A 19,748-nucleotide genomic window follows, 5' to 3' on the forward strand; every position below is an offset into this window, starting at 1 on the left:
GAAAACGAGTGGAGGAACATTGATAAATAGTTACTCCTACAGGACACAAGGGGGCGCTGTGTCCTCAAAAATGCAAAACACCTGAACCCAAACTTCTACCTGAACTGTGGAATGAACTCCCTGAAAATAATTTATAAATTTTTTTTTGTGAACGATTAACACCCATAGTTACTAGATCTACAGAGTTATTGCTAAACTCTCTGGCTGGTTGTGTCACTACGGCGCAACATTTCTCGGGTCGAGGAAATGATGTCAGGACACTCACTCACCGCAGCAGCAGATGACGTTGGAACCTGAGTGGATTGTTGACACGTTTTCTGCGGCTCGTTTTTCCTGCTTCAAAAAGATGTTTGGAGGACCAGAGGAAAACTGGAAAACTACCAGAGGAAAACATCATGAAGATGCGGTGTTGGTTTTGGTTAATGAGGCTGAATGGCCACACATACTCGAACAAACATATGGTGGTTAGCTAATTAGCTAATGCTAGCTAACCATGCTAACATGTGAACAGCAGCTACATCTTAATAATATTAATAATAATCCTTTATTGATCCCCATGGTGGAAATTCAAGTGTTGCAACAGCCCAATGTACAACAAAAAGAAAGTGTCAATTTATGACAGTGACGTCATATATAATTAGCAGCAGGTATGAGAATAGTGCCAATGTGAAGGCATGATGTGTTGCTGTGTGGTATAATAGTAGAATATGGAATGGATAAATATGTGCAAGTACAGTACTACCATCAACCATAACTACTGGTATAGTAATAATAATAATATACTATATGACAATATTTTTTTTGTTCACTCATTTCATATACCTCTCCATACTGTACATTTGTTTATAGTGTAAATATTTATTTATTCTCATTGCAATTTATATTTATCTACTATTGCTTATTTTACTGCGTATCTTGCCCTGGCTCTGTTGCTGCTGTAATATGTAAATTTCCCCCTATGGGGGATCAATAAAGTCTATCTAATAATAATAATGATATTGACAGTTCCAATAACAACCATATTAATGATAGTTCAAATATGACATAATAATAAAGTTTACAACAATGATGATAATTCTAAAATATAATAGTATGGTTGATAAGTAGAATGTTATGTGCATATTCAGTCAGTCCAGTGCAAGAGGTGGGGGATCAGTGAGTTGTTTGTTGGATGGGGGGGGGGTCTCAGCACTGCTTTTGTCTCACTATTGGACTCAATTGGCTTCTCCCAGAGTGTAAATGAACCCACTCACTGTTTTAACCTTGTTTTGACCTTGTTTTGAACAGTTAACAGTCTTTCCACATAACTCTATTCTATCGGACCATTACCTGATAACTGCTGATTTCTTGTTACTAGACCATGCACTATTATGCTAATATTAGCCCCTCCCAAATTCATTATCTGGTCAATAGTGCTGCAGGTTCACTGCAAATGACACAAGACTCTATCACCCCTCTAAAAAAGAAGATAATTAAAGAAAAGAGACAAGCTCCCTGATATAAGTCCCAGACATGCGAGCTTAACCAATATTCATGGTAACTTGAAAGGATATGGCGTGCCACCAAATTGGAAGACTCCCATTTAATCTGGCAAGATAGTCTTAAAACCTATAGAAAGGCCCTCTGTAATGGCAGAGCCGCCTGCTACTCCTCATTAATAGAAGAAAATAAAAGCAACCCTAGATTTCTGTTCAGCACAATAGCTATGCTGACAAAGTACTGCCTTTTTCCATCTACGTAATATTGCTAAAAAATAGATGCAGTAAAATTAGTCCATGCATTTGTCACTTCTAGGTTGGATTATTTCTGTTCCTTATTATCAGGCTGCCCAAATAAGTCGTTAAAGACTCTCCAGCTGGTCCAGAATGCTGCTGCTCGTGTTCTGACGAGAACTAAGAGAAGAGACCATATTTCTCCTGTACTGGCTTCTCTTCATTGGCTTCCAGTAAAATCTAGAATAGAGTTTAAAACCCTTCTCCTCACCTACAAGATTGTTACGGGTCGGGCTCCATCATATCTTAAAGAGCTCATAGTACCGTACTACCCCACTAGAGCACTGTGCTCCCAGAATGCAGGTCTACTGGTGGTTCCTAAAGTCCTCTAAAGTAGTGATGGAGCCAGAGCTTTCAGCTATCAGGCTCCTCTCCTGTGGAATCTCCTTCCAGTTTGGGTTAGGGGGGCAGACACCCTCTCTACATTTAAGAGTAGACTAAAAACCTTCCTTATTGATAAAGCTTATAGTTTAGGGCTGGCTCAGGACTTGGACCAGCCCCTAGTTATGCTGCTATAGGCTTAGACTGCCGGGGGACTCCCATGATGCACTGGGCTCCTCTATCCTCCTCTTCCTCTCCATCATTATGTCTCATGTCCGCTTAATGTCTGCCACTAACTTGCTATCTTCCCCGGAGCCTTTCTGTGCTTTTCTCATCTCTCAGGTTCCTGTGGATCCTGGTCCTGGTCCTGCTGATGTGGTTCTCTGGCTTCATGAATCACTACTGCTGATTGTCGGCCACTCTGTTTTTCAATATTACCATTTTGCTAATTTTTTAGTCACACCTATTGTTAGTGCTATAGTCACTGTTAGTATGTTGGTTGCTGTTTGTGTTGTCTCTCTCTCTCTCTGTCTGTCTCTCTGTCCAACCTCCACCCAACACGGACCCTGACAGAAGCCGCCCACATTGAGCCTTTTACTTTACAGAAAAAGCAGGAAACAAACTGTCCCTTAACTGCAACACCGTGATGCGTTCATGGCACCAAGTGATGATTTTTGCCTCAAAGGATGCAGCAGAGCAGACACACCTGAGCACCAGGTGACACCACAGAGAGCAACGTCACTGCTACCTGATCTGCTCCTGAAGAACATCCCATTACAAACAGGCCACATGCTAATGCTACATGCTAACACTAGCCAGCATGTTAGCCACTGATAAGCCACATGGTGAAACTGATCAGAGATTACTGACCCTGTAGTCCAGTCATTAGCAGCAAACTCACTGCAGACACACTAATTAAACAGGACTTTAATTCACGTTACACAAGTCTGAGCTTTAACTCTCCAGCTGCTGCAGCAGCTGATTAACAGGAAACAGCTGCGATGAGGATCTTCTGGAGGTTCTTGTGCAAACACAGAGAACATTAGAACCATCACAATGTTTATTACAACAGTAATCTGGTACTTTTGTTCTCTGACCTTAGTGTGACACTGGATTTGTTCCCAAACAGGTTCACCAGCCACAATGAAACCACCAATATACCCAAAAATCACAGAGTAAAACTGTTGTGCCGTTAGCATATACATATATATTAGCATATATCCGCCTCAAGCAGCAGTAAAATGTAGCAGCTGTGCACGTTAGCTAGCATTAGCTAATTAGCTAACAACTGACCACTGATTTGTTTGTGACTGTTCGGCCATTCAGCCTCAGACTGACCTCATTAACCAAAGCCAACCCCACCTCTCCATGATGTTTTCCTCCTCTCGCCTTCCAAAGACTTTATAAAGCAGAAGTAAAGCGTCTGATTCTTTGTAGCTGAAGGAGAAAAGCCGACTGCCGTCGGGAGTGCCGCATATTCAGACTTTATTGTGATGGGCACACCATGCGGCCAATCACATGCGAGAACAGAGTAGGATCATACCATTATGTGAAAGTAGGAAGGGAGACACTCTGAAGACAGCTAGTGAGAGGTGGTACAGTCCAGGTACAGAGCCACAGAGAGACGGGGAGCCGGATTTAAATGCAAGTGGGTTGGGAAAGAGTGAACACTTGACTTTTAGTTCAAGAAATGAGCAAAAACTGTAAAAGGAGCAGCATCTGGCCTTTATTGATTTATTTGATTTGTTTGCTGTGGTTCTGTGTTCAGTTGATCATTCAAAGGTTTTATTAAAATATTGAACAATAGTAACTGTACTTTTTTTGTAACGAAATTGTTCTCATTGTCCCAGGAATCATTCCAGCCATGTCATAAACGCGGATTTATTGTATGTTGATGGATATAAGAATAAATGCACAATGTAAACATACAAGAATTATGACAACTGAGATATTTGGTAGTATTATTTGACCTCTGCTCTCCAGAAACCTCACAATGATCTTAGCTTCTTACATATCACTGCCAATGACCACATATATTAATACAATGTACATAGTCTGCACATTATCACACAACTTTCTGAGACTCCATTGATGTATGTAAATAGAGATGTGATGTATGTAATGGAAAGAATAATTCAATGAAGTATGTTGCTACTATATATAAAGCTATTATTCTTCCACCACTCATTGTAAACCAGTTCACTTGACCTACATTGTAGCTTTGAGACTGCTTTTACCATAAATATGGTAACATTTGCCATTCATTTCTATCACCTTTCCTTGTACACATTTCTTACATTGGGTACAATAAATATCCAGAAAATGTGGAGTGGACATATGGACCAGCATAAAGTCCTGCAGCCTGGTCAGGTGGCAGCTGCACATGCACAGAGTCTCCTTGTCGTAACGGGAATACAGCGCTCCCGGATGCCTGATCCAGCAAGCCCTTTTTGTGCTCATCATATGTGTACATTACTGGCTCATTGATCTTCAACAGGGCCACCCACACATCACCTCCTTTGCAGTGGGCATGGTAAGCAAAATAGTGGATCCCTGGTACGCTACAGGTGAAAATGCCAGTTTGTGGATTGTAGTCCTGGTTGCCGTTGTGCAGGAGTTTGTCAAAGATGACAGGAGAGCCCACAGGAGGGAAGGGATCTGCGAGGTGTTGCCACGGTGACAGCATTTGAAGAAACCTCAAGAGCTTCATAACTTTGTATCATCCATGTCTTGGGAATGTTTGGACCAAATTTGAGGTGGCTGTGGTTAACCCGCTGAGAGAGAGACGTCTGAGAATAAAACATGCACTTCCTCCCGCCACTAGGTGGCGCTATGACTATGGTTCTAAATGAGCATGTGCATGTCTTCAGAGCTGGACAGTCATCAAACAGTATAAATGTGGTGAAGATAGGACCTTGTGGAGTCGAGTTACTGCACTTTTAATGCTCATGCGAAGGAAAATTTTCTATTGAAATTCACCACTCCGCCACAGCGACGCCTTTTGACGAAAACTCAGTTTTCACTACAGACCAACATCGTCTTGAGGCTTTCCTGACCAAATTTGAAGTGGACTCTTATCAAACACGACAAGTTTCATGGCGAGACACTGAAGTTTGACAGTTGCCACGCCCACACCGTTAAAGTTTTGTAGAGACTTGTAATAACTTTTCATCGTTAATGTCTTTTCTACCAGCTGACCAAGTTTGAAGTGGATCGCTTCAACCCCCTCGGACTAGTTTGTTCATTTATGACCCCTGTAAAAATGTACAGAAAATCCAATATGGCCGACTTCCTGTTGGGTTTAGGTCATCCCTCCAAGAGACTTTTTTGTACATCTTGAAGAGATACATGAATTCTCCAAATTTCGTACATGTACATAAAACACAGTTCCGGGGCTTGAAATTAGGGGGTGTTATGGAGCCATTTTGCCACACCCATTTGCAAGACTCATAAAATTGTAATTTTTCACCACGACTGATGCGTGTGTAAAGTTTAATGAGTTTTCGTGCATGTTTAGGCCATCAAACTTGCAATTCATTGCGGATGCATTTCCTTACATTTCAATAGGGTCCTCGCACCGCTTGGTGCTCGGGCCCTAACTAAAGAGAACTCAGGATCTCATAGGAGAAAATACATTTAGAGCGAGTTTCCCTGCCTTCAGTATGAAACTGTCTTTATCTTGGTGACTAATAATAATAATGATGTAAATCTGCCAAACTTGAATAAAGTAGTATAAATCTTAGTTTCAAGGTTGTATAAACTAAGAAATAAAACCCTCCCAATCTTTTTCACATCCACATTTTTATTGTTTTTCATATCCTGGTTGCACACACAGAAAATGAAATGTCAATGAACAGTGAGAGTTTGATTTCAGAAAAGCCCAAATGTTGCATTGGAGTTGTTTGAGATTATGCAGCAGCAGCTCATCTCAACAACAAACACAGTCAAAAGTTTGCTGGAGCAAAGCTTTCAGTCAACCTAGTCATTCTCTTTGCACTACATGGTTTCGTTATTGCCTTTTTGCAGTGGACATGCTGAATAAATCTACTTTTTTCTTCTTACACAAAGTTATAGTATTCAAAATATAAAACGCCACATTCCAATGAACAAGTTTTAATTAAGTATAACTGCCTCATTTCCAGAAATGGGCTTCAAATGTCCACAAAAAAGAATCTGAGGAGAACAAGCGAGATGGGCAACAGAACAGATGATTCCAAGGACAGACGTTACGAAGCGTCAACATGAGATTATCATTACACTGAACTGAAGCTGTCCATTATAAATTACAACAATCGGGTTATGACAATCATTCATTCCTGCATTCAAGGAAATAAAATTAAAAAAAGTAGAATTTAAAAGCCACACAGACCTCCGGATTTCACTTGTTTTTCTAGCTTAAAAATTTTAGAAAAACAAGGATGTGATATGTCCACCTGAGTTTGGGTGAGATTAACTACCCAGCACCCTAAAGCTCCTCTCTGTCTCTCAGTAACAATGCATCATCACAGCACTGACCGTCCATGGCGTTGGGTGGGGTTTACCAAAACTAAATGAGACAAACCTTGTTGTCTTCCTATGTATGTATGTATGTATGTATATACATATATATATACACACACATATATATACACACATATGGTTCTGGGCTCAGTTCCCCCCAAAGCATTTGTGTTTGTTCTTACAGAAATGAATTATCTGAAGCATCATTCAACACTGCATCTACTCTGTCTGTTTTTTTCATATTGCCATTGACCCATCTGCTTGCAATAAAGCAAAGCTCAAGTTAGCTCTGAGATATTTTGGGCGAGGACCAATTTATTCAACATCAGCAGACAAAATAAGAACCTCAGGACAGTTAAGTTGTTTTTGGGCAGAATTGCATTGCTAAAATCATGCATTTACACAGTAACTATGATGAGCTTTTATGGGTTGTGAACATATGCACATTGCTCTGGGTACCAAACGTAACGCTGACCCATCCTCGTTTTGGGAAACCCAGCCCAACCTGCCATTCTCTGCAGGTAACAGGAAAACTAAAACGGCCATAATATCATGTTAGCTTGCTGTTAATGCTCAGTGACACACACACATACGTACTGTACAATGATGCAGTTCGAATGCATTCTCAAATTGTATGTACAAGAAAATTCCTTTTTACAGAGGAGATAGAGACAGAAGTCAAAGACAGGCTCGGTGGGAGATGAGGCACAATGTTCAACAGTTTTGTGTTTTCTTTTTTTTTCTCATATTTACTTGCAGAGAAGCAAGTTGTTGTAAGATATCTGAATACAGCTGTCATGATAATTATATTACATCTGTTTCCCTCTTCAACTCAAGACGTGGATAAACCGGAACAAGAGGGGGGGGGGGGTTTGTTTCATCTGAGGTTCATCAGATGTTGCTGGATTGTGACACACCTTAAACCTAGGAGCCCAGTGACGGCGTGTGTCGTTTATTTGTTGGAATTGAAACATCACTCTAGCTTTTGGGATCCAAGCTTAAGACAAGGCTGTGAAACAATCATCTCTCCTGCTTCCTGAAACCACTTCATCTCACTTAGGAGGGAGTCTGACAACAAGAAAGCCCAAGAGATGTTTTCTCTAGTGTGAACAAATAGAGATGAAGTCTAGCGAGATGCCAGTGCTAGACGCCAAATCAGATTCTGTCCACTCCACAAAAGACACCTCCCCCAGAGGTCTCTTCCAGTCCAAACGTAAAGGATCTCTGTTTTCCCTGCCTGCTTGAATGGAGCTTTGTGTTTTATGGTGATTCTGGGGATCAAACATGAACAACCTGCAGTAGCAGCGCTGACACCTATTATCTACTGACACCTAACACTTGTGTGTACCTGCAGCCTTAGCATTGCACGAGATTCAATACTGAGTGGTCTGGAGTTATTAAAAAAACAAAAAACAAACTTCCAGTGATTGTTAGTGAGTCAGTTGTTAGCCCTCCTGAGTTTTAAGTCTAATCAGAATGGAGGAGGAAGTACTGAGATACTCAGCCAGTGCCTGAGTCAGTTGTGTCTTTGCCAAGCCATGAAGATCATGTAAATAAGAGGACACCGGAGTAAGAGCACACAACTATTTACAGCATTTGTACATCAACATCAACTCCAAACATCAGGGCCCGAATACACAAAAAGTATTCCTCAGAAACGCCTAACTCACTGGATTTACTCAGCTTAGAAACATGGAAAATAAGGCGTTACTAAAAAAGGATTTTAATGAATAAGAAATGTAGACATTTCAGGTGAGAACATTTGTTTGCGTTCTTCTGATAAAATGATGGAAAAGTTTTTGTACTATTAGTTGGGACTTTTAAAGAACCCGAATAAGACCCTAGCAGTAGTCGTAATAACGTTAATAATAATAACAATAATACTACAAGTAATAATAAAAAAAGTAATAGAAAAAAAAAAATCACTTCACACTGGTCTACTACCTTCTAACCGTTTTACCCATTCCAAAAAAATACTGTGTTTTTTGCAAATCAAACTTTACAGTCTTAACGTTCCAGCATTTCGCCGTGTACACAGGCCCTGACTTCAACCCTGATGCCTTCACACATGTTGATACAAACAATCAGAAATTCAACAATAGTGAAAACTACAAATACAAAAGAAAAAGCTAATGTCATATGTATCAAGGGAAAACAAAAGAGAATATGTGTATTAACATTAATACACAGTTTATTCAAATGCTTATGATTAAAAAGATTTAAAATGCATACATTGCGGGGGGGATGCAAACAAATGTTACAATGAAGGAATGACTGATATTCGTTCCCATTTCCTAAATGGGTTGAAATGTACTGAATGCGCAGAGAAACGGTGGTGGCTCTCTAAATTGCAGCTCTCTGAAAACAGTAACCGCTGTTAAGAGGGCCAATGTCAGCTGTTACTATTGTTAACATTTCTCTAGTTGTAACTAAATCCAGATGAAAGACAGGATGATTGGTTTGAAAACACTCACAGAAGTCGGCTATTAAACCTTGTGTAATGACTGTCAGCTGTTACAGAAACCAGGAGCTGAATTTAGAGGCTTCACCACAGCAATGATGGGCGGATTTGAAACAAAAGAAGGAAGAGAATGGAGACAGCCTACAGAGGACTCTCTCCACAGGACAGGGTTAGAGTAATAATGTCAGTAGATCAAATGAAATCATCCTGAAACGTCTTTGGCTGTAGCATTTGGCAATTCAACAAAGAAATAAATGCAGACAAAGCTGAGGGATGAATCGCAGAGATGAAGAAAGGGTAGAGAAAAGAGGGAGGAAGAGGGTGTAACACAGAGGACGCGACTGCACACACTGTGCACCATTGGAGGACATCTCATCTGTTCAAATGTATGGATAAAAACACACACATTCTCTCACACACACGCACACACGCATGCACGCACCACTATCCGCCCAAGTGTCTTCACAAATCCATCTCTGAGGACAGGGCACAATCAACCAATCAAGTAAAAAGGTGTGTATTAGTGCAAATGTAAAAACTGTTTCTAAAAAAAAAAGGGAACACAATGAGAATGGTCGTGGTGTGAATGAGCCAAGCAGGGCAGAGAGAATACAAACAAACTGTATATGCCCCTCACAACATGCAGGATCAAATAAACACAACAGTCTGCCAGTTTGTGCTTGTGAGAAGTCTCCTCTCGCCCAAAAACGTCTGCCAAGGCCATGCAAATCCTTGTGTCATGCCTGCATGTCTGCGGGTTTGTGTTACGCTTAAAAGGCTAAAAAGACAAACTGGCTTCCATGTATTAGACATACATGCGAGTACAGTAGTGGAGGGACTGAAATGCTGTGTGTGCTTGACCTCAAGTTTTGTTGAAATGTTTCAAATTCAGCAGCCTAAAACATGCAGATACTGTTTTGTGTGAGTGTGTGTGTGTGTGTGTGTGTGTGTGTGTGTGTAAGCAAGGAGACAGATGCGCCAATAGAGTGTTTTCTGCTGTGTGCCTCAGTATGTGTGTGGGGTGGTTCACCACTGAATAAAACTGGAGGAAGAGTGAGTAGAGGGGAGCTGATATTGGCTGTTTGGATCGTTCGGCTTTAAAGAGGCTTCATATCTGGACATTTGGTTGCTGCGGGTCTGTTCTGGGCCACACGTCTCTCCAAACCCTGAGTGCGTTTGGTTCTTATCTTGTACGACAAATTCTGGATTCTGGTGTTTTTCTGTTTTTGGTTACAGTCCTCTGCAGTCTCCAGTGTGTTCAGCTCTGATGGCCCTCTGGTTCGGCTGGGCTGGTTTGGTTTAGATGTGAGCGGGATTTGATTGAGCCAGTGGGATCTGGTTCTGAAGCTGTGGCAGGAAGACAGGTGGTACTGGTTGGGCTGGCAGTGTGGTTGGTTGATGTGTATTCAGTGGGTCAAGCCAGAGTTTGTTTCAAGACTTTGGCCACAGCAGACGTCACTGTGTTCACTCCGCAATTCTACGTTTGATGTCAAACGCTTAGGAGATTTGTTGCAGATGATAAGTAATAGCTGATCATCTCACCACCACAACGTTATGGACGTTACTGTCATATACTGGCTGCCGTTACATCTAACTGGAGGCGCCATGAGATCCAAACTACAGTCAGGACAAACTCTTCCTCTGTGGTCTGAGGCGAACGCAGTCACTGGATGGAAACAAGAAGCAGCTGAGCGCTACTAGAGCACAGATTTCTTCACCATGTCAGTCTGCAGCAGCACCGTGATGCTCCCACACAGTGCTCTGTGTCCCTGGGTCCTGGGATAGTCTGGGTTGGGCTGACCGTGCCGACTGGGTGTGACACACTGGGTGTGTCTGCTTGAAGGATTAAGTCACAGGACCCATCAGGAAAAGTTGATTAATGCCAGGTCTGATTTGGTTGGTTCTGGTTGTGTTTATGTTCAATGAGAAGCTGGGCAAGAATAACTTTGTTGTTCTGGGTTAGGTCTGCTTGGTTAAGAATCTGGCTCTGGGTTAGAGGTTTCAGTCAGTAGAGGTACTAGATTCAGGACAGGCCAGAATGGGATGTGGTTCTGGTTACTTGTTCAGTGGGAACTACTGCTGGACCCGGGTCGGGCTTGACTGGCGGTCCGTGGAGCACCATAGAGGGTCACTGACGCTATGTGGTTATTCTGCATCACCTGAGGAAGAGGACAACGGGTAGATTTAAAATGGACTGATCACATTGTATGAAATGTTCAGACATGCTGAGTTCAAACAAAATATCCATCCACAAGGCAACTGTTTTAAAAAAGCTAACTGAGGCAAAGTTACCTCTATCTAGACAGAATAAGATTCAGATTGTAACTTTTATTTTACTCCAGTCCGAATCTGGCATGTCAGTGATCTTTATGCAGTGTATAACATATATATGTCTATATGTCTCTTTTACCTCCTGTACAATGTCAGTGGCTTCATGTAGAACTGATTTTAATTCAAACTCTGGTCCACCTGTGACCTGTGTGTTTGTTGTACTGTTGCAATATTATTGTTAAAGGCGCCAGCTGCAGATTCTCGCTACATTTTGGACCTGCTGGCAAAAGAAATCACTGTCCTCACTGTAACTTGAGGTGTTTATAGTGATCTATAGTACTATAATTCTAAAGCTACAGAAATCTGTGCTCTGACCTCAAAGATCATCCTCTGCAGTCCAAAGCAGAAGGTAGAGCCGAAGGGGTTGGTGTTATTGGCTGACGAGGACCTGTCAAACACAAACGTCTGATAACGTCAGCTTGAATGTTATTTTTGTGAAAAATGACATTGAAACATGCTCACAAATGATCTTAGACATTTGTGGGACACATTTAAAATAACAATTTTACTTTTTTGTCTGTGTATAAGCAAGAGCATGTGTGTGTGTACCTGTGCAGCACTACAGGTTTTTCCATCGGGTGACCCAGCAGTTCCTGAATCTGATCCCACTGACAAGAGAAGCAAAAACTTAGCAGTAGATAAAAAGGCTTGTTTATGCCAACACTTATCCAACATTCATGACATGAAACAAAGAGTTTACTGGTGACTTGGAGAGAAGCTTTCAGAGATAAAAACAGCTGAAAAGCTACAACACTGTAATCCCACGAGAAAGAGGTGCAGAGTCCAAAATTAGAACGCTCAATGCACCGATGAAGATGTCAGGCCAACTGATGATGTCAGATCATTACTGCCCTACCACAGCGCAACCCTGTGAATTTACACTGAAGCGCTGACCTCTGGCAAAATGTAACGCTCGATAAACTTTGTCTATAGCTGACCTTGCTGTAGGTGGTTAAGAGGCAGTCCTCTGTCTGAGGATCAGCTCCGTCTAAAGAGCAGGAAGAGAGAAACACACATTAGATGACAGGTGGACGAAAAACCAAAATCATGCCACTTATGGACACGCGGGGTTCATTCTTTTTCAGAGATTCGTGATTGAAACTCACCTTTCTTAATCACTAGTGGAATCTTAAAGTCACATCGATGATATCTGCGATGAGAGAGGAAACAGCACAGAACATTAGACTACAGAAACACTAAAGGGTAAGAAGTAACAGAGAAAATAAGTTAATAACATAACATCATATGTAGATATGTAGATAACTGCACACAGGTGATGCGGTGTTGTAAACTATGATGGAGACAGACAGGAGGGAGGGGGGGGGGACACAAAGAAAGATGCACAGAAACTCCAAGATATTTACATATTGAAGTTGTAATGTCCGGGGAAGTTGGTATGGAGGACAAACTTCTTAACCAAGTGAGTCGTAGAGTCAAACAGGATGTCCTGAAAAATGAGAAAACACACACACAACCTTTAAGATTGCCTTTGCGCCATATGTTTGACCACATCAGCTCACTTACAGTCCTATCTAGAGTAAACAGATAGAGGCAGGACGGAGCCTCCATTCATTATCACCAGTCAGTGTTAGCTGCTGGCCACTATCAGATGCAGAGGGCCTGAACAGTGGCTGATGAGGGACAGATGGGTTCAGCTAGTTTCTGGGGAATTAAAATGGGGACCCAGAAAGGTCAATGGCTTAAAAACCTTTTTATATGAAACATGAGCTGATGGACGGAGCCAGACTGAATTTTCCCTCGGGGATGAATAAAGTATCTATCATGAATTTCACAACAATTTTGTTCACATTTTGGCCGATACACATTCGTGTCATATACCTGGCATGCACATTTCACCTGCAATAGCTGGATCTTGTCAAAGTGAGTCTTTTTCTTTCCTTTATCCAGACTTTCCTTGTTACGGGTGTTCAAAAAGTCAACAACCACGAGTACAAGAACTCTCAACATAAAGCCACTTAAGTCTCTCCCTGAAGTATACAAACAAGCCTAAGCCGAGTCTACGTACCACTCCGAGCGTGAAGTAGTTGAAGAAGTAGTCATTACATTTAGAGGGAACCTGCTTGTGGGGTGATGGAGAGTGGATCTTCATCTAAAATAAACAACAACACACAATGATACAGAGGATAATGACAATATAATGTAAGTTTTCAATATCAATGCTACAATTGACTATTTTCCATGTTCAGCAGATGTGGAGAAACATTTGCATTTATTTGAGGTCATGTCTTTTGGTTTTTGTTCCCATTTTAACTGTCTTGTCTGATTTATTTTATAAGGCACTTTTTAACACTGCTAGGACAAGCTCTATATAAATAAAGTTAGTTATTGTGTAATTATGTTTCTGGCCAATATAGGCCCAATATTTAACTCTCCTTTACAGGATAACTCTGCTATTTTTGAGCCTGTACCTACTGGAGCATTTCCAATGTTTTTGTAGGTTTATTTCTTGCAATCTCACATTCAAAAGGTCTAAATTAACTGCTGAGCACATTCAACTGGGTCAAATAGTGACACCCAACATGCAAAATGTAGCACATTAGCAGGGGAAAGACTTAATTAGTTTGTTTCTCCGACAGCTGAATCCTGGAGGGGGATTCAGCTATCGGAGTGATAGAGGATACGGTGTAGATCAGGGTAGGAGGAACAGAACTTAGAGAGGTTAATACAAGTAGTTCTAACAACAGCAACAACAACAACAACAACTAGACCCTTAAAGGATCAGAGTTTTCCTACCTTGTCCTCAGACTTGTAGAAGACTTTGTGTGGCGAGCCCAGAGCACCCAGTACATCCTGACAGGAATCTCCAAAGTAGATGCACCTTTCTAGGGACCTCACTTTAGCATCAGCCATCACACCTGGACCACAACCTGTACTCACAAAACACAGCAGAACAGGAGAGGAAATCACTCAATCTCCACATGAATGACAAGAAAACACAGTCAAACATCATGTCAGTGCAAAGCTGTGACAATTAGTGTCATAGTAAGTGCGGACTGTTGGAAAAAAGCACTTTTTATGTTGGTCCAGCCAGGTAGCTGCAGCTAAATCTGAGAGGCTAGGGTTACTTAATTATATCTGCAGTGGAGACAATTTTACTGCAATCACTACGTTACCTAATAAGTGATAATAATAAGTGAAAATTGTGTTAATTGCCAATTTAAAACATATGGGTTGGATTTCCTGTTTAACTCCAGCATAAAGTCCAGTGAATCCACGTGTAGATATGAGGACGTGTGAGGAACACACTTTGGAAACATGTTGATTCAAATCCTAAATCTTCATTTGCAATCCTCAAGACAAACACAGACACAGAGACATGTGTTACCTGCAGTGAGAAGGCGGAGTTTGAGTCCCAGAGGTCCTGCCCAGTCTCTCAGGACGTCCACACACTCTGCAAAGATGTTACCAAGGAAACAAGCCAGCGGCATCACCGGAGCTCTAAGGACACAGAGAACAGCAGTGTGTGTTTGTGTTCCTTGTTCCTGAGGGTTTCTATTAGTGTTTCTCACGGCTTTTTGTTGTCTTCGTTCTCCACACAAATCGTATTAACATCCAAAATGTTTTTTTTCTTGAGCCACACGGGTGCTTTATTATCAAAATTGTGTTTATTCACCAATAATCACAAAATGTGCTAAAAAGTATCCATCTATCAACCATAAACCAGCAGCAACATCACACAATAACCAACTTAGAGCTTCACATTGTTCCTGGCCAGTGTTACATCTTTACAGTTCATGTATCTGAGTGTGTGTATATGTTACCTTGTTTCTTGCAGGTTGTTGCCAGTGTAGATGTGCATCCTCTTGACCATGGCCCCGTGTGGAATCTGCAGGGAGGCCAAACCCATGGCAAAGTTAGGCTGCCAAGGCAAAACAGCTGGGAGTAGTACAGGACTGGTATATACTGTCTTTGTGTGTGCACATTTTAACAGAAGAGGAAGAAGACAGTGCGCAACAAATAGATGTTTAACAGTAATACATGTCCAAGTACAGAAATGTGTAATAAATTCTGAATATATATAAACATTTGCACTGACTGACCCACATACCCTCTTTGCAGAAGGAAAAACTCAAACACAATGTTGCCACTGATTGGTGAAACCACATTTAAATTCAACTTGGACCTGTCAGATAGACACTTTTAATCTGAGAGAGGTCCAGTATCACAATTCACTGTGACTTGGCAGATGTTACATCATTTCTGTGCTGATTTTTTGTTTGTGTATTTCCAAGTTGCATTTATCACCAACACAAATGCAAAATGGCTGCAGATGAGTCATTCTGATATTAAATTCAAGCAAAAGCTTGTAGGTTTTAAGAAATTTGCAGCACTGCTATCATAATGTGTACTTAACCTGAGTAATGTTTCAAGACATTTAACCTTTACATTTTCAGCATTAGTTAAGTTAAATGGACGGAGACTGTGGTTGCTTTTAGTTAAAAAGCAACAGCATGGAGTAAAAAACATTTTACAGATTATAAGTTATGTCAAGATTATGATCATTTCAGAAGTTCACAGGATTTCTCCTTTTCTCATTATGAGGCATTTTGCAGATGGTACAAAAACAATTTCACAACAAATGTGGAAAAGGGAAAAAAGTGCGCTAAATATGTTCTGAACAAAATGCAATATAAACCCTTCGGTGTTATCTATTCTCAGTGCGCTGAATCAGTTTTGTCTAAAGACACTCAGCTCACGGAGCATCTCAGACACATTCATCTCTCACACTCATAACAAACAGGAAACAAACAACAGCTGGGCGCTGAGCTTTAGACAAAGACATGCAAATATTCTAAATCAGACTAGAAGCTGAAACCTCCATGCTTGTAACTGCTGATGATAAGCAAGCTTCAGCTGTTGTTTCAGTTAATTAAACAAAACCATTGAAACAACTGAGCATGCAGCTCAGGGCGGGTTAGAGGGCTTATGAAATAATCAATGCAGTTGCTATGATATTACAGATATGTTGTAGCAGCGCCAACAAACAATAAGAGGTGATGAGCTGCTTAATTCTGTCAATAAGATATGAGATCAGCTTGAGTGAACACCAACATCAAACATCTGAAGGGAGCAGTGAAATCATCATCGCATGATGTATGCTTTCATAGCAGCAAAATGCACAATAGAGCAGCGAACCTTCACGCAAAAGCAAAACCACAACAGGTAAAAACCTCACACTTTATATATTCAGGGAACATGTATAAACATGCTGCTTGTGTGACAATTTGACTCTGTCACTTTGCCTTGAAGATCTGAATTGTGAGTTGCTGGGAGTTTGCAGAATTTAATTATGAACTCATGCTGCTTGAACTAACCAAAGTCCCTGAAGTCCCTGCTGCAGTCAGATATTTACTGCTTACATAACACTGCAATGAGTCTTTGACATCTCAACAGTGAAACACTGGAATTTGTACTTGGTGCATTGTGAGATCTGTCAGAGACACCCAAGAAAAAAAAACATTGTCTGTGCCCAAGATTAAACACGCAGCAAGACAATCACCAAGTCAAACTGCATTGATCTCTTCATTCAGTTGTACATTGTTTGCTATCATGACACAACAAATCCAACCGGACAGGGATTCAGGGACCCGTTCAAGGCAAGCACAGGGCGTGACCTCAGACTGTCCGTATGAAGGGTTAATCACTTCAAATCACAAGGCTGCCCTGATTTCCCTGGGATGCGATGAAGCCACCAGTCCGCCTTTCCTTTGTCAGCTGACAAGCAGAATGATACAAACGTTCTCACCTCGTATTTTGGTGCTTCGTTCCATGAGTCCAGTTGGAAGGAGAAGGACAGGCCACGAAAGTTGAGATGGAACAACTGCTCTGCAGCATTGTAAACTGGACGAAGAGAGGAAAAGATTTCATGAAAGAGATGAATAAAAATGCAGGTTCATTTGTGAGAGTGGGTTTGTGCTTTGTAACATACCTCCAGGGTGCGTAGCTCCAAACGACTGGTCTATTTGCTCTATTGTGGGGGCAATGGCCTGAGAGTTGAAATGGACTCCACTGAAACAAAACACAAACACACACACACATGCACACACACCCTGTGTTACATCTATTAACATTCACACAGGCCTTGCTGCATTAGCTGAGGAGCTATTGCCAGAGAAGTGAAATGGATTTCACTGAAAGACAATCGTACACAAATTTTGAGATACACATTAATGCACCTGGACTCCATTAGCAGCTGCCCATCAGTCAGGGAACATAGTATAGTGTAGTGTATACATACAACGAGCATTATATAGATCTGTGCCTGTAGATGAAGGCCATATAACAATAATAACAACTGAAGGTCAGAGATTGTTTTCATCCTCGCTACATCAATTGCTATTTTAACATATTAGTGTGACTTCATCCTGGCATTATTGTATATTCCTACTTACCAGTATTTCAACTTGACTTTGCTCAGGTCATACACTTCAATCACCTGTCACTCAGAAAGATGAAAAAAAAAAAGTCAGGGCACAAAACAAACTGCAAGTTGAATCTCATTAGCAAAGCTGGGAGAGTCTAACATCTTTGCCAATCGCCTTGAAATGGGAGGAGATTTTGGAATTGCAGTAAGCTGCTGCTGTTAAATAACTGTGTAGAAATGCCACAGACCTCTCTCATTAATACCTGCTGTGTAGATCAGCACAAGATAAGATTCTTATCTAATATTAACTAAAATGTACCTGTAACTTATACTTCCTAAAATCACAATGTTCACCTTGAGTCTCTGATTTGTGGCATCAAACAGCAGTTTAATCCCATCCTGAGTCAAGTTCAGTATGAGGTCATGGCTGAGTGGCGTCTGGAGGGGAGATAAACAAACTAGTTAATTAATAGAGAAGGGGGGGGCATGCCCTCATGAACAGATATGCAGATAAGCAAACAACCAGAATAAGCTATTCTTGAACTCAAGGGAGACAAGGCACATAGCAACGCTATGACTGCACATATATGTTAAACCAGACAACACACCGAGTGTGTGATTCATGTTATCATGAATAACTGCTTCCAGTCGCCCATGAATAAATCTTGAATCAAAGGTTTGTGGTGTTTTAAAAACAACGTCCTTGACTGAATAAATACAGCTATTGAACCTGTGGAGAGACTTTAACTACAGCTTGATTTTGGATTCTTGATGCTGATGTTTAAGTTTTTAAGAAAAATCAGATAATGATATCAGCCTGGATCCGTTTTATACATACATACTAAACTAAACACTGAACTAAAACTTTTGTAAAAATACAAATATGTGGGATTCGAAGATGACTGGATTTCCTAAGGTAACACAAGAAAGTCTAAAAAAAAAACTTAAAATGCATTCTTGAGCAAGCTGATTCACATTTTTATGTATGTGAGAGATGTGAAAGAGCACATACTTAAGACACTTGGTAATCTTACCTGTTCACTGTATAGCACCTGGACATTTTTGATGATGCGGCAGTGTTTCTGCAGAATAGATATGGCCTGGGCCAATGGCATCCCTGAGGACACACACGGAAACACAGACACACACGAAGAGAACAGTCACTTCCTAGAGAGCCTTAACTATTAGCAGGAAATCATTGTAAATGTGGCTTCAAGCATTAATAGATAGCTTGTAGTCTCATTTTGTTGCTGTAAAACCCACCTAAGGCGAATTCCCATTGCTCATTTCCTAGTGATCTCTCAGGCACCACCTCCAGATCCAGCATTGGCAAGTAGTGGGGGGCAGCTCACCTCTCCTCAAGACACAATGGGACCCTCTGAGGGACCCTTTCTCTCCGCCTGTCTCTCCCTGATCACAGCACTGTCTCACAATGGTCTCAGATGGCTACTTTAAATCATAGCTATCTACTTATTTTTCTAAATCTACCAAATTCATGAGTGTGAGCATCAAACAGCTTCTCAATCTAAGTCACAGTAAAGAGTGGCCACCTTATCGCATCCCATATGTTGTTGACATTAAAAACTGAATAATAACAAACTGTGTTAAATATTCAAGATGACATCCACGACGCAACTAAGGCGTACAGAGATACATAGGTTGTAAATGACAGCTTAACAAGTTACCCAGCAAAGGCTGACAGCTCGCACGCAAACAAATTACGCAACCTGCCAGCCAACTTCTACCGTACAAGGCCAGCTGTCAGTTAATCTAGGACTTGTTTGTGTGCTTTAAGATAGATACGGATAAAAGAATCCCTCAATCAAAGTCAGGAATAAACAAACAGATAAGTCAGACCTGTTTAACAGCCACAGATGTCTCAATCTAACGAGTGAACATCAACTTGTTCGGCTACAGTGTTGTGTCCTGTGTCTCCGGCGGACCAGCAGAGCACCTGATCCAGTGACTAACAGCTACA

The 19,748-nt window shown here is 41.1% G+C and overlaps 1 protein-coding gene across 1 annotated transcript; it reads right to left on the bottom strand.

Moving 5' to 3' along the window:
- Positions 1-7,313: 7,313 nt before the first annotated feature.
- phaf1 (phagosome assembly factor 1) lies at positions 7,314-19,347 on the bottom strand. The gene is made up of 16 exons (XM_070830673.1): positions 19,034-19,347; positions 18,805-18,887; positions 18,125-18,208; positions 17,799-17,842; positions 17,336-17,415; positions 17,153-17,247; positions 15,168-15,232; positions 14,732-14,844; positions 14,140-14,273; positions 13,412-13,495; positions 12,750-12,832; positions 12,492-12,535; positions 12,324-12,373; positions 11,935-11,993; positions 11,701-11,773; positions 7,314-11,213 (listed from the first exon to the last, which is right to left on the bottom strand). The coding sequence occupies exons 1-16, from the start codon at positions 19,095-19,097 to the stop codon at positions 11,118-11,120; spliced, it is 1,251 nt and encodes a 416-aa protein (XP_070686774.1). The 5' UTR covers positions 19,098-19,347; the 3' UTR covers positions 7,314-11,117.
- Positions 19,348-19,748: the final 401 nt, after the last annotated feature.

This window comes from Pempheris klunzingeri, chromosome 5 (genome assembly GCF_042242105.1).
Source record: "Pempheris klunzingeri isolate RE-2024b chromosome 5, fPemKlu1.hap1, whole genome shotgun sequence".
NCBI classification, from domain to species: domain Eukaryota; kingdom Metazoa; phylum Chordata; class Actinopteri; order Acropomatiformes; family Pempheridae; genus Pempheris; species Pempheris klunzingeri.